Below are 26,630 nucleotides of genomic sequence, written 5' to 3'. Positions count from 1 at the left end.
GCCCCTCCTGCTGCTCTTTCCTTAAGTTTGCATTTGTTGCCTCTGACCTACTATTGCCTGGGTAACATACCCAAACTTGTTAAAGTGATGCGCAAATGAAGTCATTGCTGGCTTGTAAGCTTCTAAGAATACTTTATTTATTTTTTTTATTTTTATTTTTTTACTGTTCAATGGAAAAGGATTTGTGGCTGCGTGTTAAATGGCATTTTAAAAATAGCATATTTATGGGGCCAGCATCGTTATAGCCAGTAAAGCCACTGCCTGCAAACTGACATCCTGTGTGGGCACTCACTGGTTTGTGTCCCGACTGCTCCATTTCCAGTCCGGCTCCCTGCTAATGGCCTGGGAAAAGCAGTGTGTGAAGGCCCAAGCATAGGCCTATGCTGCCCCGATGGTAGACCCAGGCGAGGCTCCTGGTTCCTGGCTTCTGCTTGGCTCATCTCTGGCCTTTGCAGCCATATGGGGAGTGAACCAGCAGGTGGAAGATCGATCTCTCTCTTCCCCTTTTCCCTCTTCTTTCTCTGTAACTCTTCCATATAAATAAATGAACCTTAAAAGATAAAAGATAAAAGATAAAAGATATGTGCCTGTGTCAACAAGTAGGGATGTTAACTACAGTCCATTCAACAAATACTTGTTGAGCCTGTGTACCAGGTACTATCCCTGGGTCTAGGAACAGTGGTGGAGTACATAATAATGGGATTTGTACAGCCTTATGCTAAGGACTTTATTTTTTTTTAAAGATTTATTTATTTTATTTGAAAATCAGAGTTACACAGAGAGAGAGAAGTCTTCCATTCTCTGGTTCACTCCCCAATTGGCCGGAACAGTTGGAGCTGTGCCGATCTGAAGCCAGGAGCCTGGTGCTTCTTCCAGGTCTCTCACGTGTGTGCAGGGGCCCAAGGACTTTTGCCATCCTCCACTGCTTTCCCAGGCCATAGCAGAGAGCTGGATCAGAAGAGGAGCAGCCAGGACTAGAACTGGAGCCCATATGGGATGCCGGCACTGCAGGTGGCGGCTTCACCCGCTATGCCACAGCGCCAGCCCCTCTAAGAAACCTTTATTATGATTTTTGTGGTTTCCTCAGAGACCTTTCTGGCCACTTGGTCAGCAGGGTTCTAGTTAAGTGACAAGGTGCCAGCTGTGCACACCTGCTGAACCATAATGGTTAATTTTGGTGAATAAGTGGCAACTTTTAATCTGCTTCCTGCCCATTTTATGAAATATGGAGTTTGACTTCTGTGGGTGAAGTTTCTGAACTACTCAGAACCTCTTGAGAATGATTTTACTCTTTAGTTCTCTGATTCTACATTCAGGGTGAATTGCATTTGTAAAGTGCTTAGTAACCTTTGTTGTTCAGGTTCATAGTGGAAAGTTAACTACCTCCTTAAAATCCTTACCTCTCAATTTTCTACTTGTCTGAGTCTAAGGAAGGGCTGTTGCACAGTCCTGATTATTCTGGCCACATTTTTGTAGGGTAGCAGATAATCCAAGTGCATTAATCAAAGGTTGGGTGAGATGTTCCTAGCCAGGCTAAGGAGTTGAGGACTTCCTCAAAGCTGTCTAATCCTGGAGGCAGTTGGTCTGCAAGGCCCAGCTGGGCTTGTGTTGCCTTAGTTTCTTTCACTTAACAGATGTCCACCTGAACCTTTTCTGTACCAGGCATGTTCTCACAATCATATTTTGTCATTGCCTTTTCCTCTTGCGGATTCTATCTCAGATATATGAGGCGCGTCCAGTGGGCCAAGATCATATCTGGCATAGTGCCTGGCTCAAGCAGATTCTCACCAAGTTTTTTCCCCCCTTATTTATTTGTATTTATTTGAGAGAGAGAGAAAGAGATCATCTGTTCACTGGTGTACTCTCTAAATGCCCACAACTGCTAGGACTGTGTCAGGCTGAAGCCAAGAACTCCATCCAGGTTTCCACGGGGGTGGCAGAGACTCAACTACTTGAGCCATCTTCTGCTTCTCAGTCGTATTGGTTAGAAGCTGGATTGGAAGTGGAGGTGGGACTTGTGGGCATCCCAAGTCATAGTAACCCAAATGCCACAATTCCTACCCCTGCAAGTTATTTCCGTTGATCACTCTCTGTGATCTTTGGTTTCAGATCTGCCAGAGGGAGCAGTGAAAGGGCTCTGCAAATTGTTCTGCTTGACTCTGCATCGATACAGGTGAGTCCCAGTCACTGGTCCAGGGTCTGGAGCACTTCGTAGAGAAGTGATATAGGTTGTAGTTAGAGCCCGGGCATTGAAGCCAGATTTTCTTTTTTTTTTTTTTTTTTTTTTTTTTATTTTTGATAGGCAGAGTGGACAGTGAGAGAGAGAGACAGAGAGAGAAAGGTCTTCCTTTGCCGTTGGTTCACCCTCCAATGGCCGCCGCTGCAGCCGGTGCACCGCGCTGATCCGATGGCAGGAGCCAGGTACTTATCCTGGTCTCCCATGGGGTGCAGGGCCCAAGCACCTGGGCCATCCTCCACTGCACTCCCTGGCCATAGCAGAGAGCTGGCCTGGAAGAGGGGCAACCGGGACAGAATCCGGCGCCCCAACTGGGACTAGAACCCGGTGTGCCGGCGCCGCAAGGTGGAGGATTAGCCTATTGAGCCACGGCGCCGGCTCTGAAGCCAGATTTTCTGGCTCCACATCCTACCTGTTGAATCCTGGGCAAGTTACTCTGTGCCTCAGTTTCCTCTGTTATCTACCCCACACTTGGCTGTTAATAAGTCTAAGGATCCAGAACAGTGCCTGCACATCCTGAGTGCTCAGTATGTATATGCTGTTATCAGTCATGTTTCTAAAAGCACTTGGCCTAGTTTGTGGCCCTTGTAAATGCTTCATAAATGCAGGTGCTGCGGTTATACTCAGTGGCTCACTCACCCTTATCAACTGCTCTCAGGACTTAGGGAGGAGATGGATTTATCTAGACATTTCTTAATCCCATCCATCATCTGTGAGCCACAGTGCAGTCAGTTTTCCTGAGAAGAACCAGTACTTGGCCTAGGCAGCCAGGCGCCTACCCAAGTCCATGTATTAACCTGTCTCCTTGGTTTTTTCCTCTAGAGATGCAGCCTCTCGTAGGGCCCTGCAGGCAGCCATCCAGCAGTTGGCTGAGGCTCAGCCAGAGGCTACTGCTAAGAACCTCCTGCACTCTCTGCAGTCTTCAGGCATTGGCTCCAAAACAGGGGTTCCCAGGTAAGAGGCAAAGGCCGTGGCCCCTGGGGAACTGGTGTAGTCTTACTCAGGAGAAACTGGTGTGGGTGAGCCTCACTGAACAGGTGTGAGCATGCCTGCCTCTTAGCCCTTTGTACTCTGAATGGCTCCTGGAGTCTGCCTCTGAGTGGAGGGAGGAGCAGTACTGGGGAATCAGTGGAAAGAAGGCCGTTCTGGAGGGGAACCAGTTGCCCACTAGGCACTTAACAGGGAAACTGTTTTATTTGTTTTTATATTTGTTAGTGCCAAAAGAAGTGGTATCTGAATGAGGCCTGGACTCCTTATCCTGAATTGTCCCGTGTGATTTGTGGGGAATGAGATTCAGATTCTGTCCTGTTAGGTCAAAGGAAGGGTAGGGACTTGGGGAGAGCCTCTGTCCTGAAGATGCAGGCTGCTGATCTGTACTCACCCGTCTCCCTTTCCACAGTAAGAGCAGCGGCTCAGCCGCCTTGCTGGCCCTGACTTGGACCTGCCTTCTGGTGCGTATCGTCTTTCCCTTAAAAGCCAAGCGCCAGGGAGACACCTGGAACAAACTGGTAGGTTCCCTGGGTCTTTGGAGTGGTGAGGTCAGCTTTCTGTGCAATTAAGAGCACCGTCAAACACCTTTGTGGCAGGTGCTCTTCTGGGTGCTCAGGACAAAGCATTTTGAATTGTCCTGAGGTATGTGACTTTGGAATGGGCATGCATGCAACACAATCATATGCATCTGCTGGTGAACATTGTTGAGCTTCTCTATGTTAGACATGGTGCTCGGCATTGGAAGTACAGCGACAAGCAAGAGAAATGTGGTTCCCACCCTCGGGGCATGGGAGGAAGACTTGACAGGTTGGAGTGGGGAAGATAGTCAAGAAGCAAGTAAGCCAGAAAAGATGATAACGTAAATCATTTCATTTTTTTCGGGCTAGCCATCCCGTTCCTTGTGTTTGTGTTACAGTGTTAAACTGGCTAAGGGAATGGAATTCTGATCATGAGTTTTGGTCCTTAAATTCATTCTTCTCATTCTGTGCCCACTCCATCACATGCCCTACTTTTCCTTTCCACACATCTGCTAAGTGGGTGGCCTACTAGGTCAGATCTGCAGGTTCTTCTGAATGCCTAGATGTGCTTTGTGATGGATGGGAGGAATGGTTTCAGAGTTCAGTGAGAAGGAGTCTGAGGATCTTGTTATGGGTCTGATTCTTGGCTGTGAGATTTGGCCGAATCACTTATCTTCTGAGCCTGTTTCCTGAGCCTGTTTCCTGTTATGCAAAAAGGGTGGAAAAAGTACTGCCCACCCCATCCACTTCAAAGAATTGCCATAAAGATGGCTCAGTGGAGATAGGAAATGCCTGTAGGAACTGTGCAATGCTGTGCAGGTAGGTGTAAATGATGAGTGCGTGGGAAGCAGTCAGCTCCTTAGGCAGATAGTTGGCTTCATCCTTGGAAGTTTCTCCAGTACACTCTGGGACAGTCATGGAATGGTCACCAGTGACTGATCGTTGATGGGGAGAACATTGAAACCATGCTGCTAGAAGACATGCGGGGCGGGGGCCAGCGCTGTAGCACAGCAGGTTAAGTCACTGCCTGCAGCTCTGGCATCCCATATGGGCTCCCGTTCAATTCCTGGCTGCTCCACTTCCTTTCCAGCTCCCTAGTAATGGCTTGGGAAAGCAGCAGAAGATGGTCCAGGTCCTGGGCCCCTCCCACCAATGTGGGAGACCTGGAAGAAGTTCCTGGCTCCTGGCTTTGACCTGGCCCAGCCCCACCCCCACTCATTGTGGCTATTTGGGATCCGTGGAGGAAGATCTCTCTGTCTCTCTTTCTGTCTCTGTAACTCTGCGTTTCAAATAAAAAAACAAGTCACTACTGTGGATACCTGGAAGGGCAGTCTGGGGACAGTAAGCTCTGCAGGAATTGATGAGAAACTCCTTCAGAGTGTGGGTTTCATTGTTTCTTTCTTTTTTTATTTACTTATTTATTTATTTTTGACAGGCAGAGTGGACAGTGAGAGAGAGAGAAACAGAGAGAAAGGTCTTCCTTTTGCCGTTGGTTCACCCTCCAATGGCCGCTGCGGCCGGCACGCTGCAGCTGGCACACTGCGCTGATCCGAAGGCAGGAGCCAGGTGCTTCTCCTGGTCTCCCATGGGGTGCAGGGCCCAAGCACTTGGGCCATCCTCCACTGCACTCCCGGGCCACAGCAGAGAGCTGGCCTGGAAGAGGGGCAGCTGGGACAGAATCCGGCGCTCCGACCGATACTAGAACCTGGTGTGCCGGCGCCTCAAGGTGGAGGATTAGCCTAGTGAGCCGCGGCGCCGGCCTGGTTTCATTGTTTCTAACAGGCCACCTTATCAGATATCTCATCATGGGCAAGCTCACAGGCCTGCCTCTGTTGAATTCTTACAGTCAATTATCTGAGATAAGTCATTCTACTAATGAGTTAAGGAATAGAAGGGGTTGGCCCTGGAATATTGTGTTTATGGGGCAGCATGCATCAAATGCTTGAGACTATGTTACTTTTGTAAATAATTAGAGAAAGAGAGAGATTGACCTGGTTCACTCCACAAGTGCTTAAAATAGCTGGGGCTGAGCCAAGTCTAAACCAGGAGCCAGGACTTTCACCCAGATCTCCTGTCTGGATGGCAGGAACTCGTACTTGGGCCATCATTTGCTGCCTCCTGGGATACATCAGCAGGGAGTTGGATTGGAAATGGAGTAGCTGGAACTGGAACCAACACTGTGATATAGGATGCATGTGTCCTAAACAGCTGCCTAACCTGTACCACAATGCCCATGTGCAAATGGCACCCTCCCCCAATTCTGTAATTCTTTGTGTCTTGAATCTGGGACCTGGGCTTTTCCTTTGCTAGTCGCTGATGTCACCTACACTGTGGTTTATTGAGTTGCTCAAGTCTTTTGTTGAGGATCTGCTATGTGCTGGGTACTGTTCTAGGGGTTGACACTCAAGTGGTGTCCAAAACAGAGGAGCACCTTTCTCTCATGGAGCTTATGCTCTTGTGGAGAAGATAAACAATAAACAAGCTCACAAGTAAATAGTAGTAGTGCTAAAAAACCAGGCAAGAGGGTAGTGTGGTAGAGAGTGATGGTGGGAGGGAGGCCCCTTTGAGGAGCCATCGTTTGAACAGAGATCTAAAGGATAAGAGAGCAACCTACACTCAGATCAAGGGAGAGGGAATATCAGTGTAGTTTATGTGGTAGCAAACTTAAAGATCCTTTTTTAAAACAGTTTTTTTAAGATCTATTTTTTTAAACAAATTATTTAATTATTTGAGAGGTAGAGAGACAGACTGAGAGAGAGCTCTGGAGAGCTACAATCTGCTGGTTCATTCTGAAAATGCTTACAAAGCAGAAACAAAGAGGAAGAACTCAATACAGGTCCCCATATCTGTGGTAGGGACCCAACTACTTGAGCCATCATTGCTGCCTTTCCTGGTCTGCCCTAGCAGGAAGCTGGAGTCAAGAGCCAGAGCCAGGTATCAAACCTAGATACTCTAGTATAGGATGTAGGCATCTGAACTGGCATCTTACTTTCTAGGTTAAAGCCACTCTGCCCCCCAAACAGTGTATACTGGTTTTTCTTGTACCCCTATCCCTAGGCACCTTGGGCCCTTCTATTACTAGTTCTTATGTGTATGGTATGTTCCCTGTATTTGTGACCTAGTAGTTGTTTTTTTTTTTATATACATCAGTATACCACACGTACATTCTTCTTCTTCATTTTTTTTTGTTACCTTTTTTCTTAATTAAAAAAAAATTTTTTTTTCATTTTATTTGAAAGCAGAAAGAGAGATCTTCCATCTGCTAATTTTACTCCACAAATGCCTACAACAGTCAGGGTTGTGCCAAGCCAGAGCCAGAGCCTAGAACTCACTCCAGATCTCCATGTGGGTGGCATGGACCCAAGTGTTTGAGCCATTATCTGCTGCCTCCCAGGGTATATATAGCAGGAAACTAGAATCAAAAGTGGAGTAGCTGGGACTTGAATCAGGCACTCCAATTAGGAGTGCTGGCATCCCACGTGGTAAATTAACTGTTGCATCATGCACCCACACACCCATACCCCTTTAGCTTTTTTCTTTCTTTTTTTTAATTAAAATTTTTTTATATAAATGGAACAAATTTCAGGTATCTCATACCTACAGTTTTAAGAACATAATGACACTTTCCACACCATCCTCCCTTCTTCCCTTCCTCACTCACTCACTCACTCACTTCCACTCTTCCTCCTTCCTTTCTTATTTTACTTTTAATTTTTGCAATAAAATATTTTTTCCTTTATTAATGATAAAACTTGTTCTATCATTAATTGAAGAAGCACCTAAGGAAGCAAGCAATGGAGTTGGGAAGTTAGGCTTATGTAAAACTTATGAGACATAAGAATATCCTCCACTAATATACTAAAGTGAAATATATTTTGAGAACAAGTTTTACTATTAATTCTCATAGTACAACTCTTTGAGAACAGAGGTCCTGCATGGAAAGTTAGTGCACAGTGACTCCTGTTATTAGTTTAATAATTAATACTCTTTTGTATGATGTCAATGATCACCCAAGGCTCTTGACATGAGCTGCCTGGGCTATGGAAGTCTTTTGAATTCATAAACTCCTTCAGTACTTTTTTTTTTTTTTGGAATTAAAAGGTAACATTTATCTTGTTGCTCCTTCAGTATTTACAAAGGCCATAAGCAAAATGGAAGCTCTCTCCTCCCTTCAGAGAAAAAGTACATCCTTCTTTGATGACCACTTCTTTCCACTGGGGTCTCATCTGCAGAGGTCCTTCATGTAGGACACTTTTTGCCACAGTGTCTCGGCTTTCCATGCCTGAAATGCTCTTGTAGGCTTTTCAGCCAGACCAGAATGCCTTAAAGGCTGATTCTGAGGTCAGAGTACTACTGTAAGTGATTGTCTTTTTGAGTCTGGTGTGTGGACTAGCTCTTTTTATCTAATTAGCCTTGGAATTTGTTTCCAAGTAGTGTGTACAGGTTTTCTTACTCCTATTTTTTTTTTTAAAAAGATTTATTTATTTATTTGAAAGGCAGAGTTATAGAGAAGCAGAAGCAGAGAGAAAGAGAAGTCTTCCATCTGGGGGTTCACTCCCCAAATGGCTGCAATGGCTGGAGCAGGGCCAATTGGAAGCCAGGAACCAGAAGCTTCTTCTGAGTCTCCCACACGGGTGCAGGTGCCCAAGGACTTGGGCCGTCTTCTTCTGCTTTCCCAGGCCATAATGGAGAGCTGGATCAGAAGAGGAGCAGCCAGGACTCCAATCAGTACCCATATGGGATGCTGGCACTCCAGACAGTGGCTTTACCCACTACGCCACAGTGCCGGCCCCACATTTTCTCATTCTTTATGACTGTTTACTAATCTGAATATACCACAGTATATAAATGTAACTAGTCCTCTGTTGATGGCCATTTGTGTTATTTACAATCTTTAATGTTATAAGCAATGCTGCAGTGAATAACCTTGTGTATATGCCATTTTGTACAAATGGAGTTCAGCAGCATGGACTTCACAAGCACATCTTTTTTCTCAAGTGACAGTTCATGCTGCTCACATTCCTCATTTGCAGCTGGTGGTCTCTTTGAGGTTTATTTAGTTGAGCACCTATTATGTACCTCCTCCTGGGTTATACAGGGAGTTCCATGCAAGCTAGAATCACTGTCCAACACTTCATATCTACATTGCCTAGCCTACTGCCTGCTGTTTAGTCATTATTTGGTAAGTATTTGCAGCATGAATGAAGTACAAGTCAAGGCAGATAAGAGGTATGAGAGTACTTCAGAAATTCATAGAAAATGAAATTAAAAGATTATTTTGGTGCAAAAATTTTTAGATCCAGGCATATAAGGGGTCTTCAGAATATTCATGAAAAATGTGTATTGTGGAAAAAACTATGCATGGATTTCTGAATTTGCACCAAAATAAACTTATCTTTAAATTCCATTTTCCATGAACTTTTTAAAGTATCTTCATACATACCCTTGTGCTTTTCTTGTATGGTACTTTGCTCACTGAAGTGATTCACTCATTTGTGTGTGTGTTTAATACCCTGTTTGCCTCTGAACTAAAGTGCATCAAAGCAGGGACCATGGCTGTCTTGTTCCCAATGTGTCTGACTCAGTAGGTGCTTAATATTTATGGAATAAATACTTGGGTGACAGTAATTAAAGGACAAGGTGAAGTGTGGGGGTGGAGGGGAGAAGATCTGGCTAGAGCTGAATGGGAGAGGCCTACTGGAGATGAAACCAGGGTCTGGAAGGCCTGTCAAAGATCTGGGGCAGGCTTTGAGGGTTATGGGGCTCCCACTCTGATGCCACATTCTGATCTGAGCCTTTGCTTGCTGCTGGCAGGTGGAGGTTCAGTGTCTACTCCTGTTGGAGGTGCTGGGTGGCTCCCACAAGCATGCTGTGGATGGTGCTGTGAAGAAGCTCACAAAACTTTGGAAAGAGGTGACAGGAATCGATAAGGAGTGGTGGGCATTGCTTCCTCCGCACCACCCCCACTGCCATCTGATATACCGTCCTTACACCTTCCTCTTCAGAATCCCGGGCTGGTGGAGCAGTACTTGTCTGCCATTCTCAGCTTGGAACCCAACCAGAACTATGCTGGCATGCTGGGGCTGTTGGTGCAGTTCTGCACAAACCACAAGGAGATGGATGTGGTCAATCGGCACAAGGCGAGCTCTGGGGCAGTGTGACCATGGGGTTGCCCTGGGTGGTCTCAAAGGGAAGAAGGAGTGGGAACTTGTTTTGTGCTGATGGCCGCAGCTGCTGATCTCATCTGAAACCTTTTGGTTTTCTCATGTGAGTCCCTGACCTTTTCATCCTGATAGATGAATTTGAAGGAATTGGAAAGTTTCCCTTCCAGTTCTGGCTTGTAAATCCTGGCATCCTTTTTTGGAATGATAGATGTTTGTTTGTGCTGACAATAAGTTACCCCGGTTCAGCAGCTGCCACGTGCCAAGCACTTGCCAGGTGCTGGGGAGGAAGCACTGAGCAAGGGAGTCCCGACTTCTGCCTCTGCAGAGCTGAGTCTTAGAAAGAGCCTACCATTAGGCACAGAGGCATCTGGTTTTATTTAAATAAGGAAAGACGTGGTCAATGTGCTTACCACTGCATCTTTGGGCATTGGTTGGTAGATTTTGGAGGTACTCCCATGAGAGGGACGTTTTAGGTCCGAGATCAGACCCTTCAGTGTGTCAGGATCTAGCCAGACCTCTTTGTTCTTCTAGAGTGCTCTGCTGGATTTCTATGTGAAGAACATCCTGATGAGCAAAGTGAAGCCTCAGAAGTACTTACTGGTGAGTGGGAGGTGGGCCTTCCTCATGATACTAGTCAAATCTCATTTCAGGTTCTGGGATTCTGAACTGTCCTTTGTTTTTGTTCTGTTCTTTGGAGGGCTGAGCACCTGAATTCTTTCTCTTTGTAGGATAACTGTGCACCTCTGCTCCGGTACATGTCCCACTCGGAGTTTAAGGATCTGATACTGCCCACCATACAGAAGTCCTTACTGAGGAGTCCAGAGAATGTTATTGAAAGTGGGTTGAGATGAGTTGCCTGATAAGCTTTCTTCTTCTGGGCAGCGAGGAGCATGTGTGTCAGGGTGGGGATACAATATATTCACGGTTTACCTTGTTGGAGCTTTGGGAGAGAGATTAGGTACCCTTTTGAAAATATGTTGAAATTCATGGACCCTCCTACTAGAATGGATGAAAATACTCTCACTTAAAGTACGACACACAGGTTTAGAGTCCAAGCTCATCTGCAGGCCATTTGGATTAAGAACATCTTTTCAAGGGGCCAGCGTTGTGGTATAGTGAGTTTAGCTGCTGCCTGTGGAACTGGCATTGCCTGTGGGTGCCGGTTCAGGACCCGGCTACTGCACTTCTAATCCAGCTCCTTGCTATTGTGCCTGGGAAAACAGAGGAAGATGGCCCAAGTGCTCGAGTCCTTGCCACCCACATGGGAGACCTGGAAGAAGCTCCAGGCTCCTGGCCTCCACCTGGCCCAGCCCTAGCTGTTACAGCTAGTTGGGGGAATGAACCATTGGATGGAAGATTCACTCTCTCTTTGTTAACTCTGCCTTTCAAATAAACAAAAATAAATCTTAAAAAAAAAAAAAAAAGAAAGAAAAAGAATGTCTTCTGGACAATTTGGACGTGGTCTGGAGCTGGCAGCTGAAGTACTAGGGTGTGAGGGTTGACTCTCTGGCCCTGTTTATCTTGATAAAAGGTGTCAGTGAAATATTCCAAGGGCAGTTTTTAGTAGAACTTTGGGGAACCAGTGTGATTATTCATGTGGCCCTTTAGAGATGAGTGGTCCCAATTCCATGTGGCTAAAGAATAGGCCTGGTGGCATTTGTTGGGTATTAGGCAAAAATGTGTGTTTTTCTTTTTTAATTTATTTGTTTTGTAAGATTGACTTATTTATTTGACAGGCAGAGTTACAGAGACAGAGGAAGGGACAGAGATCTCCCATCTGCTGTTTCAATCCCCAAATGGCCACAATGGCTGGGGCTGGACCAAGCCAAAGCCAGGAGCCTGGAACCGCATCTGGGTCTCCCGTGTGGGTGCAAGGGCCCAAGCACTTTGACCATCTTCTGTAGCTTTTCCAGGCACATTATCTGGGACCTGGATCAGAAGTGTAGCAGGGGCCAGTGCTGTGGCACAATGGGTAAAGCCTCCGCCTGCAGTGCTGGCATCCCATGTGGGTGCCAGTTCAAGACTTGGCTGCTCCACTTCTGATCCAGCTCTCTGCCATGGCCTGAGAAAGCAGTGGAAGATGGCTCAAGTCCTTGGGCCCCTGTACTTTTGTGGGAGACTTTGGAAGGAAGGAGCTCCTATCTCCTGGCTTCAGATTGGCACAGCTCTGGCCATTGTGAACCATCAGATGGAAGACCTCTCCCTGCCTCTGCCTCTGCCTCTACCTCTCTGTAAATCTGCCTTTCAAATAAATGAATAAATTAAAAACGACAACAACAAAAAAATGGAGCAGCCAGGACTTGAACCAGTGCTCATAGGGGATGTCGGTATTGCTGTTAACCTGCTGTACCACAATGCCAGTCTCTGGGTTCATCCTTAAGACTGACATTGGCAGTGCTTTTTGTCTCCCTAGCTATCTCCAGTCTGTTGGCATCAGTGACTCTTGATCTCAGCCAGTATGCTCTGGACATTGTGAAAGGACTGGCTGGTAAGTATCCATCCCTCAGATGGCCCCTTGGGTCCAGTTATTCTTGGGTCCAGTTGTTCTTGTCCTGTTTACTATAGAAAAAGAGATAGAGAACAGCTCAGGGTTAGAAATAAGACTTTTAGCTCATCTACAGGCCATAGTTTCTTTCTTGAGATCATTTACAGTGAGAAGATTTAGTCAGGATTTAAGAGTTGGGAGCCTGGAAAAGATACAGATGAATGTCTGGACACTTAGTTGTGGGCAGTCTCTGAGCAACGACTCTGTGTGTTCAGGTCAGCTGAAATCCAACAGTCCCCGCCTGATGGATGAAGCGGTGCTGGCGCTGCGGAACCTGGCCCGCCAGTGCAGCGACTCCTCAGCCATGGAAGCCCTGACCAGGCATCTCTTTGCGATCCTTGGAGGTGAGCAAGCCTTCTTATTCATGGTGACAGCTTAGATGTGCCCTCGGGCATTACCTTGGACCCTGGATCTGATGGGGACTTGGTTCTGGAGTCTGCTTGTGGTGAGATGTGTGGCCAGGGTTCACACTGGGATGTGATGTGTGGTGTAATAAAGCACAGCCAAGGGCAGTGACTCTCACCTGGTTTTTTAAAATGTAGTTTTTAAAGATTTATTTATTTACTTGAAAGTCAGAGTTATGCAGAAAAGGAGAGGCAGAGAGAGAGAGAGGTCTTCCATCCGCTGGTTCATTCCCCAGTTGGCTGCAACAGCTGGAGCTATGCCCATCTGAAGCCAGAAACCAGGAGCTTCCTTTGGTTCTCTCACGTGGTTGCAGGTTGGGCCATCTTCAACTGCTTTCCCAGGCCATAGCAGTGAGCTGGACTGGCAGTTGAGCAGCAGGGACTTGAACTGGCACCCATATGGGATACTGGCACTGCAGGTGGCAGCCTCACGCACTACGCCACAATTGGCCCTAATGTAGTTTTTAATGGACACAAATATTTGTGTGGTATATATTTATGGGGTAACACGTGCTACCTTCATGTGTGTGTGGCAGTGTGTAATGTCCAAAGTGTTTGTAAGTATGCATTTGTCCCTTAGTATCTTTGGAGATTTGGTTTCAGGACCCCCTGAGATGCCAAAACCTGAGAGTGCTCAAGTCCCGTAAATAGGATGGGGTAATACTTGCAATGAAACTCATCCTCCTTTACTTTAAGTTTTCTTTTCTTTTTAAATTTGAGAGGCAGATAAATCCCACTTGGTTATTCACTCCCTAACTTCCCACAATGTCTGGGCGTGGGCCAGAGTGGAATCTGGGAGCCAGGAATGCAATCCATGTCTCTGACACGAGTGGCAGGAACCCAGTTAAATGAGCTGTCACTTTCTGCCTCCCAGAGTCTGCATTGGCAGGAAACTGAAGTCAGGCGCTCTAATGTGGGACATGGGTATTAACCTCTAGGCTAGAGGCCTGCTCCCCTCCAGTATTCTCTAAATCCTCTCTAGATTACATATAGTATCTGATACAATGTAAATGCTATGTAGTCCTGTATTGTTTATGGAATAGTGAGTGGCAAGAAAAAAGTTGGTATTCAAAACAGATGCGGAGGATGGCCCAAGTACTTGGGCCCTGCACCCCATGGGAGACCAGGTTAAGCACCTGGCTCCTGCCATCAGATCAGCGCGGTGCGCCGACCGCAGCGCGCCAGCCGTGGCAGCCATTGGAGGGTGAACCAATGGCAAAGGAAAACCTTTCTCTCTGTCTCTCTCTCACTGTCCACTCTGCCTGTCAAAAAAAAAAAAAAAAAAGAAAAAAAACAGATGCAGTTTATTTTATTTTTGATGTTTTTTGTGCATGGTTGGTTGAATCTGTGGATGTGGAATTCATGGATATGGGGGGTTCCTGTATATGCATTTTTGTATAAGCAGAAAAAATTAATATACCAAGATATTACTGACTTTGAGTAGTGAAAACTTGAGTGATTTTTTTTAAATGTTTTTATTTGTTTTCTGTTTTTTTTTTTTTTTTTAATTTTCTCTAAGATTATATTAGTAATAGTTTTTTAGCCAGAAAATGAAAAGCTAGTAGGTATTATTTTAAACTCAGCTTCACAACAGAGAGGCAACTTCTAGAATAAGAAACTGTATCATATAAGCTCTGTGCTCACTTGGTTAATCCTCCGCCTGTGGCGCCGGCATTCCATGTGGGCGCCGGGTTCTAGTCCCAGTTGCTCCTCTTCAAGTCCAGCTCTGCTGTGGCCCGGGAAGGCAGTGGAGGATGGCCCAAGTGCTTGGGCCCTGTACCTGCATGGGAGACCAGGAGGAAGCACCTGGCTCCTGGCTTCGGTTTGGCGCAGCACGCCAGCTGTAGCGGCCATTTGGGGAGTGAACCAATGGAAGACCTTTCTCTCTGTCTCTATATCTCACTGTCTATAACTCTACCTGTCAAATAAAAAAAAAAAAAAAGGAACTGTATCATAAATCATGCTTATCACTACCTTATTCAACCCCTGGGAGAATGTGGCAGATGAGAATTTGAATTGTTGCTGTCTTTCCTCTCAGGCTCAGAGGGAAAACTAACTGTTGTAGCCCAGAAGATCAGTGTCCTCTCAGGTACGGAATTCCCCCTGGGTTGTGGAAGCGTAGTCTGGTGGTAGGTGAGCTTTAGCTCATGGGTAAAATCTTGACTCTGTAGTGTTGGACGTGCCAGCCTGCCTCCCAGGACTCTCTTGCCTGCTTGATTGGCAAGAGACTGGTTCAAGTCTAGTAGAAGGCTTGGCTTCTGTGAAAGGCGGGGCTGTGGAGGATAATTGAGGAAAGGTTGGTAATGGCCAAAGAAGATGCATGCTTGCTGGGGGGCCCTAAGGAGGGCTGTGGTCCAGTATGCAGAGGTGGTAGCCGGGGGAAGACTCCATGTTGATGGTTTTGTACTCATGAGGGGCTGAACAGGGAATCTGTCTTTCAGGGATTGGGAGTGTCAGTCATCATGTGGTGTCTGGGTCTTCTAGTCAAGTCCTGAACGGGACTGTGGCTGAGCTGTTCATCCCGTTTCTCCAGCAAGAAGGTAATCCGTGCACCAGGGTGAGGGATCTGGACTCTTCCATGAGATTGGTTTCTCACCTGTCTTCCATAAACCCTGCTGAGGGAACTCCTCCCTCAGAGAGGCTTGGGGGTTGTCTGAGATTGCTTTTGCTGCTTACAGTGATTCGGCGTGGTTATAAGGTGTGGGACTGACTGGACTTCTGTGTCTTGCCCTAGTTCACGAAGGCACCTTGGTACATGCTGTCTCTGTCCTGGCTCTCTGGTGTAACCGGTTCACCACAGAAGTGCCCAAGAAACTCACTGAATGGTTCAAGAAAGCTTTCAGCCTTAAAACGTCCACCTCTGCAGTAAGGCATGCCTACCTGCAGTGCATGTTGGCCTCCTTCCGAGGTAAGTGCCTCCTGCAAGCCAGTGTCTGGCCTCCCCTGCAGAGGCGACCCAGTCTTCTGGGCTTGTCACCATTCCAGGCTTTCTCTCAGTTCAGTTTGTTTTATGTCGTTTCCTCCTGAGCCTCAGGGAGCATTGGGCTTAGCCATCCATAAAGCCTGGAATCAGAGCCCAGTCAATCTTCACAACCAATTCTGGCCTTGCCTCCTGTATCAGACTCTGAAAGTCCAAAGTTTTATTCAGGGAGGACCCAGAACCTGAAGCTGTCCTGGTAGTATCTGAAGTCAGGGGAGATGGTTCTGATAAGACTGGTTTAAAAGGCCCAACATGATGTAAACTTTACTCTGAACCTTTTAGAAATGAGCATGGCCTTGCTTCAGTGCCAACAAACCTACTGTCATGGGTGTGGCTTGGAAATCTGCCTCCTTCCCAAGGAGAGCAAAGGGAGGCTTCAAACCTGTGGTGGAGCAAGATCTCCAAACTACATACCTCTAGTACTCATTTCCATTTCTGAGAGAGATGTGCATTTATTTCACATAATGTTTGAACTTAGGATGAGCTGTGTTTAATGAAACCTGTAAGAGATTCCAGAGCTGCCTCTGGAGAAAGGATACCCTTCTGCGTGAAATGCGTCTTATCCAATGAACTTTGTCCCTATGTATGTATTTTTTTTTTTTTTTTAAGATTTATTTATTTATTTGAAAGAGTTACAGAGAGAGAGAGAGAGAGAGCCAGAGAAAGAGGTCTTCAATCCACTGGTTCACTCCCGAAATGACTGCAGTGGCCAGAGATGAGCTGATCTGAAGCCAGCAGCCAGGAGCCTATTCTGGGTCTCCCACATGGTTGCAGGGGCCCAAGCACTTGGGCCATCTTCTACTGCTTTCCCAGGGTATAGCAGAGAGCTGGATTGGAAGTAGAGCAGCCAGGACATGAACCAGCGCCCATATTGGAAGCCAGTGCTGGGGCTTTAACCAGCAGTGCCACAGCGCCAGCCCCCGTATTTCTTTTAATGGTTAGGGAAGAAGAATATGACCAGAGATTTTTGCACTGAGTTTAGAGCAGCAGATCTTCTTCTGGAACCTCTCTCCAGGCCTAGAGTTGTAGGTCATCCCTGTGCAGTGGTTTGTGAGGTTTACACAAAGCCACAAATAGTACTGATTGAAGGCGTAGATTTTCTGTGGGTGGAAATGTACAGTTCACACATTGTCAGCTACCTTGGGCACAGAGTGAGCGCATACCCTAATTAAAAACGGTCTATGTAATCATATGTCAGTTTGTATGTTTGCCATGTTGCCCAACCTTGGTTTTAGATGGCAGAGATTTGGTTTAACCTAATCCTCTTCAGCTTAAGCGACTTTTCTTTTAAAAAATTATAAAGAAACTTTTAGTATAGCCTTTCTTGGGTTCAAATCCATGACGTTATCCAGAATAATGGTTTTGTTGTGAAATGGTCTGATGTACCGATTTAGTAGTTAGATTCCTGCTATTTTTTTTTATGGGTTTAGTTCATAGATTAGCAGTTTGGTTCCTGTTTTGGATTTTGGGTCCAGAGATTATCTGGTATGGGGGAAGATTACCAGATAGAAATGGATAGGCTTTAGATTGGTATTACCTGCCTTAACCAGCTATGTGACATTGGGCTACTCACTTAACCTCTATGTTTCTTATCTATCAAATCAGTAACTGGACTGTTGGATTATGGTTGTAAGATTTAACCCTAGATTCTAACTCTGCTTCTTTGACATACTTGAAAAATTAACTGAAGAGTTTGGTCAGCTTGTTCCTACTTGGGTGGATTATTTCTTTCTCCAGTAATCTTGTCACCCTATGGATCAGGTGTCCTCTCTCCACAGGTGACACACTTCTGCAGGCTCTGGACTTACTACCCTTGCTCATCCAGACAGTGGAGAAGGCCGCCTCCCAAAGCACTCAGGTTCCTACAGTCACTGAGGGGGTTGCTGCAGCCTTACTGCTCTCAAAGCTTTCGGTAGCTGATGCACAAGCAGGTAAGAGTCTGGAGATGTCCAGCATGGTAGCAGACAGAGGCCTTGTTGAGTCCTTGGGAGGAGCACTGTGATGTTTAGGACCAGCAAGGCCCTTCCTGCACTGGCTCAACCAGTCATCTGTAGGGATGAGCCTCAGGGCATACTGGGCAGTGAGAATTCACCTAGAAGATTCTTGTCACTGTCCTGTGTGCTGTTGCTCTGGGGTATGGTTTTGTAGATGATTTGCAGACTGACCTGGGTTCAGTATTGGGGATGGTTTTTTTTGTTTTGTTTTGTTTTTTTGTTTTTAAGATTTATTTATTTATTTGAAAGGCAGATTTACAGAAAGGCAGAGGCAGAGAGAGAGAGAGAGAGAGAGAGGTGTCTTCTATCCACTGGTTCACTCCCCAAATGTCTGCAACGGCCGTAGCTGCACCAATCTGAAGCCAGGAGCCAGGAGCTTCTTCCAGGTTTCCCATATGGGTGCAGGGGCCCAAGAACTTGGGCCATCTTCTATTGCTTTCCCAGCCCATAGCAGAGAGCTGGATTGGAAGTAGAGCAGCCAGGACTTGAATGGGCACCCCATGGGATGCTGGCACTGCAGGCGGTGGCTTTACCCTCTACGCCACAGCAATGGCCCCCTGTACCTATCTTGAAAATGGCTCAGAATCAGTACAACAAAAGAGCTTTTAAATTCTTTTTTTTTTTTTTTTTTATTTGGACAGGCAGAGTTAGACAGAGAAAGGTCTTTCTTCCGTTGGTTCACCCCCCAAATGGTTGCTATGGCCGGCGCACTGCGCCGATCTGAAGCCAGGAGCCAGGTGCTTCCTCCTGGTCTTCCATGCAGATGCAGGGCCCAAGAACTTGGGTCATCCTCCACTACCCTCCCGGGCCACAGTAGAGAGCTGGGCTGGAAAAGGAGCAACCAGGACAGAATCCGGTGCCCCAACTGGAACTAGAACCCGGGGTACCGGCGCCACAGGTGGAGGATTAGCCTAGTGAGCCGTGGTGTCGGCCTGAAGTCAGCTTTCTTACATTATTATGTACCCACTGTGTATATGCCAGTGCCTTGGGCTACCCGGGGGTATGCAGAACTGAAACTGATGTCACTTCAGTACATGTTAGAGTGCTTACTTTACAGTAGGAGCGAGGAGGTGCAAAATTACATTTACATCTGTGATTTAATACAATATAGTGGAGTTAGAGCAATTTTTAAAAAAGATTTATTTATTTGAAAGTCAGTTACACACAGAGAGAAGGAGAGGCAGAGAGAGAGAGAGAGAAAGTCTTCATCTGTTGGTTCACTCCCCAGTTGGCTGCAATGAATAGAGCTGTGCTGATCTGTAGTCAGGAGCCAGGAGTCTCCTTTGGGTCTCCCTGTGGGTGCAGGGGCCCAAGGACTTTGGCCATCCTACACTGCTTTCCCAGGCCATAGCAGAGAGCTGGATTGAAAGGGGAGCAGCTGGGACTCAAACCGGCACTCATATGGAATGCTTATACCACAGTGCCAGCCCTGGGCAATTTTTAATTTTATTTTTTTTAAATTTGAGCAGAGAGATTGAGACAGAGTGTTCCCATCTATTGGTTCACTCCATCAATGTCCACAGTGCCCAGGGCTGGGCCTAGGGCTAGCACCAGGAGCCAAGATCTCAGTCCAGGTCTCCTACGTGGGTGGCAGGGCCCTGAGTACTTGAAACATCACCTGCTACCTCCCTGGGTCTGCATTAGCAGGAAGCTGGCAGTGGGAATCAAACCCAGGCAATCCAGTATGGGACACAGGTGTCTTAACCACTAGACCAATGCTTGCTTTAGAGCAATTTAGGAGTGATTGCTTTTAGTTTGGAGTGATGAGTGTTACGAACGGCTTCATAAGGGGAGAAGCATTTGAAGCAGTCCAACCAGTCTCTTTCAGGGAAGGGCCGGGAAAACCTCAGTGTGTGAACCTCAGAATTCCAGCTTGGTGTCTGGGGTAGGTGAGAATTCCAAATGAGAAGGAGCTTGCCTAAGCAGCGAACCACTAAAGGTTTTCATCTAGCATGTGATAGCCAAAGGGCTGAGATTCGTGCTCTAAACAGGAGAGCAGCCATCTCTGCCTGAGGAGCACTTCTGCCTGCTGCAGAGCAGAGTGTCAGCAAAGTCTGCCCCAGCGGCATCAGGATGGAGGGCACTGGGGACCGGTGAGCTATATTGTGCGGTGACCTTGTGTTTTCTTACAGAGACCAAACTGAGCAGTTTCTGGCAGCTGATTATGGATGAGAAGAAGCAGATATTCACTTCTGAGAAATTCCTGCTTATGGCCTCAGAGGATGGTGAGTTTCTGACCTCTTAGACTCGAAACTGGGGCCACGTCTCTAGCAGGCCTTCAGCGAGAACCCTTTCCTGCTGCCTGCTGTCTGAGCAGTCAGCTCTGCCAAGCCTGGGCTACAGTGATCTGCTTAACAGCCTATCTTTCTGTTGTAGGAATAAATTCATTCCTGTGGGGGTGTTTTAAAAGGCTCAGGAAATGGTGGGAACTGGGGAAATTTGTGGAGATGCTTGTAGGGCTGTGATTATAGCTGATTGGGTAATTGCTGCTGTCTCAGACATTTCCTTATGTTAGGAGGAGCTGAGAAGCTCTGCTAGAGCGTGGCAGGCTCTATTCTCCCATCAAGAGACACAAAACTACTGGTTGCTATCCTGGCAGAAAAGGAACAGTTTATCTTTAAATGTATGCTTAAAATTCAGTGTTGCCTTAGAGGTGTCTGCCACTAATTGATGATTTGAAGTCTTTTGACTCACAGATCACAACAACTTATTAAAGGACAGATTTGTTAGTCACTTTCTGGTTTGTTGGTTTCTTTTCCTTTTTTTAAGTTTTTACTTGAGAGGCAGAGAGAGATGTGACAGAGAGGGTCCAGCACTGTGGTGCAGCAGGTTAAGCTGCTGCCTATAGTGCCAGCATCCCATTTGGCACCAGTTCAAGTGGTGGCTTCTCCACTTTTTTTAAAAAAAGATTTATTTTATTTGAAAGAGTTACAGAGAAAGGTAGAGACAGGGAGAGAGGTCTTCCATCTACTGGTTCACTCCTCAGATGGCCTCAATGGGCAGAGCTGTGCTGATCTGAAGCCAAGAGCCAGGAGCTTCCTCCGGGTCTCCCACATGGGTGCAGGAGCTCAAGGACTTGGGCCATCTTCTACTGCTTTCCCAGGCCACAGCAGAGAGCTGGATCGGAAGTGGAGCAGCCAGAACTAGAACCGGCACCTATATGGAATGCCGGCACTTCAGGCCAGGGCTTTAACCTGCTGCGCCACAGTGGCAGCCCCTGCTCTACTTTCAATGCAGCCACCTGCCAGTGTACCTGGGAAAATAGCAGAAGATGGCTCAGGTCCTTGGGCTCTTGCCACCTACGTGGGAGATCTGGAAGAAGCTCCTGGCTCCTGGCTTTGGCCTGACCCAATCCTGATTGTTGCAGCCATTTGGGAAGTAAACCAGTGGATGGAAGCTCTCTCTGTGTGTCTCTCCTTCTCTCTCTAACTCTACCTTTCCAATAAATAAATACATAAATTTTTTAAAAGAGATATGACAGAAGCCGGCGCCGCGGCTCACTAAGCTAATCCTCTACCTTGCGGCGCCGGCACACCGGGTTCTAGTCCCGGTCAGGGCACCGGATTCTGTCCCGGTTGCCCCTCTTCCAGGCCAGCTCTCTGCTGTGGCCAGGGAGTGCAGTGGAGGATGGCCCAAGTGCTTGGGCCCTGCACCCCATGGGAGACCAGGATAAGTACCTGGCTCCTGCCTTCAGATCAGCGTGGTGCGCCGACCGCAGCCCGCCAGCCGTGGCGGCCATTGAAGGGTGAACCAATGGCAAAAGGAAGACCTTTCTCTCTGTCTCTCTCTCTCTCACTATCCACTCTGCCTGTCAAAAAAAAAAAAAAAAGAGAGAGAGATATGACAGGGAAATGAAGTTCTCATCCACTGATTCACTCCTCAAATGCCTGCAGTGGTCATGACTGGGACAGGCCTAAGCGGCAACCTCCATGCAAATGTCCCATGTGGGTGATAGGAACTCAACTAGTTGAGGCATCGCTGCTGCCTTCCGGGTCTGCACTGGTGAGAAACTGGAGTCAGGAGCTGAGAATTGAACCCAAGCCCTCTGTTAGGGATGCGAGCATCTTCACTGCTAGGTTAAATGCCCACTCCTGCCATTCTTAAAACTTCATTTTTCTGTACATTTTAATCCTATTTGAAGGATCTTCCATCTGCTAATTCACTCCCCAAATGCCTGCAACAGTCAGCAGTGGGCCAGGCAAAGCCAGGAGTCTGGTCCATGCCTTCCACATTTGGGCCATCAGCACTGACTCTCAGGGTCTGTGTTAGGGAAAGTGGAAGTAGGGCCAGTGTTGGGTATAACGGGTGAAGCCTCTGCTCCTAACGCTGGCATCCCATGTCAGAGTGCCATTTCATGTCCTGGCTGCTCTGCTTCTGATCCAGCTCCCTTTTGGTGTTTCTGGGAAAACAGCAGAAGATGACCCGAGTGCTTGGGCCCCTGCTACCCATGTGGGGGACCTGGATGGAACTCGAGGCCTCTTGGCTTTGGCCTGGCTGAGCCCTGACCATTGTGGGCATTTGGAGAAGTAAACCAGCAGATGGAAGATCTCTTTCTGCCTTTCTCTCTCTTACTTAAGATTTTATTTATTTATTTGAGAAGTAGAGTTATTAAGGGCAAGAGAAGAGAGAAAGGTCTTCCATTTGCTGGTTCACTCCCTAGATGGCTGCAGTGGCTGGAGTTGAGCCAATCTGAAGGCAGAAGCCAGGAGTCTCCTGTGGGCCTTCCCATGCAGGTGCAGGAGGGGCCCCAGCAGTGGGGCCATCTTCCACTGCCTTCCCAGGCCATAGCAGAGAGCTGGATCGGAAGAGGAGTAACTGGGACTTGAATCGGCGCCCATATGGATTCTAGTGCCACTGGCGGAGGCTTAGCCCACTGCATTGCAACACTGGCCCTGTCCCTTTTTTTTTTTTTTTTTTTTTTTTTTTGACAGGCAGAGTGGACAGAGAGAGAGACAGAAAGAAAGGTCTTCCTTTGCCGTTGGTTCACCCTCCAATGGCCGGCGCGCAGGCCCCGTCTCTTTCTCTTTGACTTTGCCTTTCAAATACATAAATCGATCAATTACCAGAAAGAAAAAGTGGAATGAGAAGCAGAGGTGGGACTCAAACCAGACACTGATAGGGGATGTAGTTATCCCAAGTGGCAGCTTAACTGTTACACTAGATGCCTGCACCTCTAATTTTTTATTAGAAAGCATATACTTTTCCTTATTCCAAAATATATGTGTATAAGAAGCAAAAAAGAAGGAAATAAAAGTGACCTATAATTTCACATCCAGTGTTAATCACAATTACATTTTGATATTTTCCAGTTCATTGCAGTTCTGTGTGTGTGTGCGCGTGCCTGTGGGTGCACTTGGCCTATTTTAAAAACACTTCCACTGTTTCCCCTCCCAGCACTGTGCAGTGTGTTGCATTTGACAGAGAGACTTTTCCTTGACCACCCGCAGAGACTCACCGGCAACAAAGTTCAGTAAGTGAGGCTTGCTTACCTTATCCCTTGGGCCCAATGCAGGGAACCCTAACAGAAGCCTGAGACATTGGTGTTTAGAAGCCTAAAGGTTTGGCTGTAGAAAACTCTGGTTTACAGCCTCCCGCAGGACAACTGTCCCTGTGCTTGCAGGCAGTACCACCGGGCCTTGGTGGCTGTGCTCCTGAGCCGTACCTGGCACGTCCGCAGGCAGGCGCAGCAGACGGTTCGGAAGCTGCTGTCCTCTCTCGGTGGCTTTAAGCTAGCCTATGGACTCCTGGAGGAGCTGAAGGCCGTCCTGAGTTCTCACAAGGTGAAGGTGGCTGGGCTCCAGAAGTGTGACTCTCAGACCTGCTTGGCTCCCCCCTACTTACCCCCTGGGGTGCTTTGTGGTTTTTTTGGTGTTGGGTGGGGTTACTCCTGGGCTGTTCTCTATGACTCAAGCTCTTCTCCCTGCCCTTGAGCACTGGTGACATCTTATATATAACTCCTTTTCAGGGGCTTTTTCTTCCCATGCCTTTGGACATGCAGCTCAACCTTTTAATTCTTGAGTAATTGAAAAAAACCTTAATGTGTTTAAAACATTTTAAACCCATTCTCCCTTCTGGTGGATAGGGCTTATTATCACCCCCCCCCCCCTTTTTTTTAAATATGTTGTCCTGGGTCCTGGGAGCTGAAATGATCTATACAGGGCCTTCCAGCCAGGGGGAGGAAGAATTAAGAGTAGACCCCATGGGCCTGACTCCTTCAGTGCTCTCCATGCCATGGTTCAGTGCTTCCCTTCCTCTAAGCCTGCTTGAGGAGCTGGTAGTCTTGTGCTGGGTGCCTGGGCCAGTTTCCATTACCTTCCTTTCCCCTGTAGGTTTTTTAGGTGCGTGGTCACAGGTCTGGCACATCTGACAGCCTGCAGGTCCCCGGGCAGGCGGCTGTGCATGAGGCTTTATTCCAGCTGGGAACACAGCAACGTGGGCGAGAGACACTGTGTCCCTGGCATCTTTGTCTTCTGTTTCCAGCATGGAAAGAGCTCTGAGCAGTAGGGGCTCATGTTTTGTTTCCACATAGGTGCTGCCCTTGGAGGCTCTGGTGACTGATGCTGGGGAAGTGACTGAGGCAGGCAAGGCCTACGTGCCTCCACGGGTCCTGCAGGAGGCTCTGTGTGTCATCTCAGGGGTTCCAGGGCTCAAGGGCGATGTCACCAACACTGAACAGCTGGCCCGGGAGATGCTGATCATCTCCCACCACCCCTCTTTAGGTTGGTGGCTGTGGTGGGTATAGGAGAGGCAGGGCTCTGTTGGGCAGGGTGACAGCATGTTGGGCAGATGACCTCAAAGAGCCTCGCTCCCTTTCAGTGGCAGTGCAGTCGGGACTGTGGCCAGCACTTCTTGCCAGGATGAAGATTGATCCTGAAGCCTTCATCACCAGGCACTTGGATCAGATCATTCCCAGGATCACCACACAGAGTCCCCTGAATCAGGTGATTGCTGGTTCTGGCCTCTTGTTGGGCTGACCTGCCTTCCCTACTTGCATGAAGAGAGGAATCAAAGAAGCAGGTGTAGGTACCCTTGGTACAAACAGAAAATGCAAACTGGTTTAAGCACAAAAAGGAATTTACTGTTTCATTTACCTGCAAAGTCCAAGAATGTGACTTACGCTGGCTGCGGAGACTCCAGTGTTGCTCATTGGACATTGTCACGGTGTCCCTCTTCCTCTGTATGATCTGTCTGTCTCTTGGCTCTGCTCTCCATGATGTGGGCTCTGTTCTCAGTCTGCCCCTTCCTGGTAACAAGATAGCTGCCAGAGCTCCATGCTTCACCCTGTGCCCCATTAGCTCCATTGAGGAAAGCCTAATAATGTTGACTGGCGTGGGTCTCATTGTCCCTCATTTGGGATTGAGGATGTGGGAAGTGTGTCCTTCAAAATCGGGGTGCTATTACTGGACAGAGGGGTGAATGCTTGCCAAGTAAGGGAGGCACAAACCATAGCTGTCTACCCTGCCATGGCACTTTGGCATGATGGGACCTTCCCTGATACACACTGACCATGTCTGCATTTGTCTGACAGTCTTCCATGAATGCCATGGGCTCCCTTTCCATCCTGTCCCCGGACCGGGTCCTCCCGCAGCTCATCAGCACCATCACTGCCTCTGTGCAGAATCCCGCACTTTGTCTGGTGACACGGGAGGAGTTTGCCATCATGCAGACTCCTGCCGGGGAGCTGTATGACAAATCCATCATCCAGAGGTGAGACCCGACTCGTGGACTCAGTTGCCTCTCCTTCCCAAGCCCTAGCTTTCGTGCTTGTGAGATGGAGACTCGCCTCCTTTGTAGGGTGGTTGGGAGGAGTTGTTGTCCATTCACTGACAAGTGCCTCCTGTGTTCCAGGCCTGGTGCTCAGGTTCTGGATCCCAGAATGTGTCGAGTGTCCAGTGCTTTGCTGGTGTGCGGTACTTAAAAGCTAGCTGGGGTTTCATGACTGTGGGAGGCTGAAGGACCTGGCTGCTCTTTGCAAGCTGGCTTATCACCTGCTCTGGTTTCTCAGTGCCCAGCAGGACAGCATCAAAAAGGCCAATATGAAGCGGGAGAACAAAGCATACTCCTTCAAGGAACAGATCATCGAGCTGGAGCTGAAGGAGGTGAGTTTGAAGAGGTGTCTCCTGTGAGGATGCTGCTGAACTTGGTGGGCTAGGGCCGGCTCAGCTCTCCACACAGGCCGTCCCCTTAGGTCACCTGAGGCCTGTGGCGTGCTGCTGCCCCCCAGGCAGTCCTGGTCCTCCAGTCATGCCATTTATTTTTTTCTCTATAACTTCTTTTACCCCCTACTCAAAGAAAACAGGTTTCTCTCTGTTAAGTGCTGACAGCAATTTGTACGTTTTCCCTGCTAAGTAATGCTTGATTCTGTGTCTGTGCCCTGAGTTCCGTGAAGACTGGGATCTGTCTTTACATGCAGTAGCAGACAGGGTCTGGCGCAGTAGACAGAGGGTCTGGGGAATCCTGGCTCGGTTGGTGCATTCAGCTTTGCAGAGAGCTGGTTCTGACAGGAGAGAGCGAGCGTGGGGTTTCTTGTGAGTCTCAGTTCTTCCCTCCGGTCCTTGTGAGCCTGGCTCTTGTGTGTGCCCTTCTTACAGAGGTGGCACCCTGTCTATCCAGAGCACATCCTCACCTCTCTTTCTGGTGACTGCACATTATACTCATTTCTTTTATGATTTGTCCTATCCTAAATCATCTTGTTTAGGTATTTGTTTACTTGTTTATTGTCTATCTTTGCCCACCAAATTTTTTGCTTTGGGAGGGCAGGGACCTCATCTATTCATGATATCCTTAGTATCTAGAACA

General features: G+C 47.6%; 1 protein-coding gene across 1 annotated transcript in view; it reads left to right on the top strand.

The window, feature by feature from the left end:
* Nucleotides 1–26,630, top strand: part of GCN1 (GCN1 activator of EIF2AK4) — a 74,126-nt gene that overhangs the window by 8,335 nt on the left and 39,161 nt on the right. The window contains exons 3-22 of the mRNA XM_008272306.4: nt 2,110–2,173; nt 3,059–3,190; nt 3,636–3,744; nt 9,559–9,657; nt 9,750–9,884; nt 10,440–10,508; nt 10,637–10,745; nt 12,322–12,396; nt 12,669–12,797; nt 14,896–14,946; nt 15,299–15,397; nt 15,592–15,765; nt 17,616–17,768; nt 19,964–20,056; nt 23,226–23,301; nt 23,452–23,611; nt 24,361–24,550; nt 24,648–24,772; nt 25,360–25,538; nt 25,837–25,930. Of these exons, the coding sequence (XP_008270528.1) occupies nt 2,110–2,173; nt 3,059–3,190; nt 3,636–3,744; nt 9,559–9,657; nt 9,750–9,884; nt 10,440–10,508; nt 10,637–10,745; nt 12,322–12,396; nt 12,669–12,797; nt 14,896–14,946; nt 15,299–15,397; nt 15,592–15,765; nt 17,616–17,768; nt 19,964–20,056; nt 23,226–23,301; nt 23,452–23,611; nt 24,361–24,550; nt 24,648–24,772; nt 25,360–25,538; nt 25,837–25,930 (2,315 nt within the window). The remainder of the gene's footprint in view (nt 1–2,109; nt 2,174–3,058; nt 3,191–3,635; nt 3,745–9,558; nt 9,658–9,749; nt 9,885–10,439; nt 10,509–10,636; nt 10,746–12,321; nt 12,397–12,668; nt 12,798–14,895; nt 14,947–15,298; nt 15,398–15,591; nt 15,766–17,615; nt 17,769–19,963; nt 20,057–23,225; nt 23,302–23,451; nt 23,612–24,360; nt 24,551–24,647; nt 24,773–25,359; nt 25,539–25,836; nt 25,931–26,630) is intronic.

Source organism: Oryctolagus cuniculus, chromosome 21 (assembly GCF_051225735.1).
Source record: "Oryctolagus cuniculus isolate XC-2025 breed Fujian yellow rabbit chromosome 21, ASM5122573v1, whole genome shotgun sequence".
In the NCBI taxonomy this organism is placed as follows: domain Eukaryota; kingdom Metazoa; phylum Chordata; class Mammalia; order Lagomorpha; family Leporidae; genus Oryctolagus; species Oryctolagus cuniculus.
Note: the sequence above shows the minus strand (reverse complement) of the source record. Positions and strands in the feature narration are given on the sequence as shown.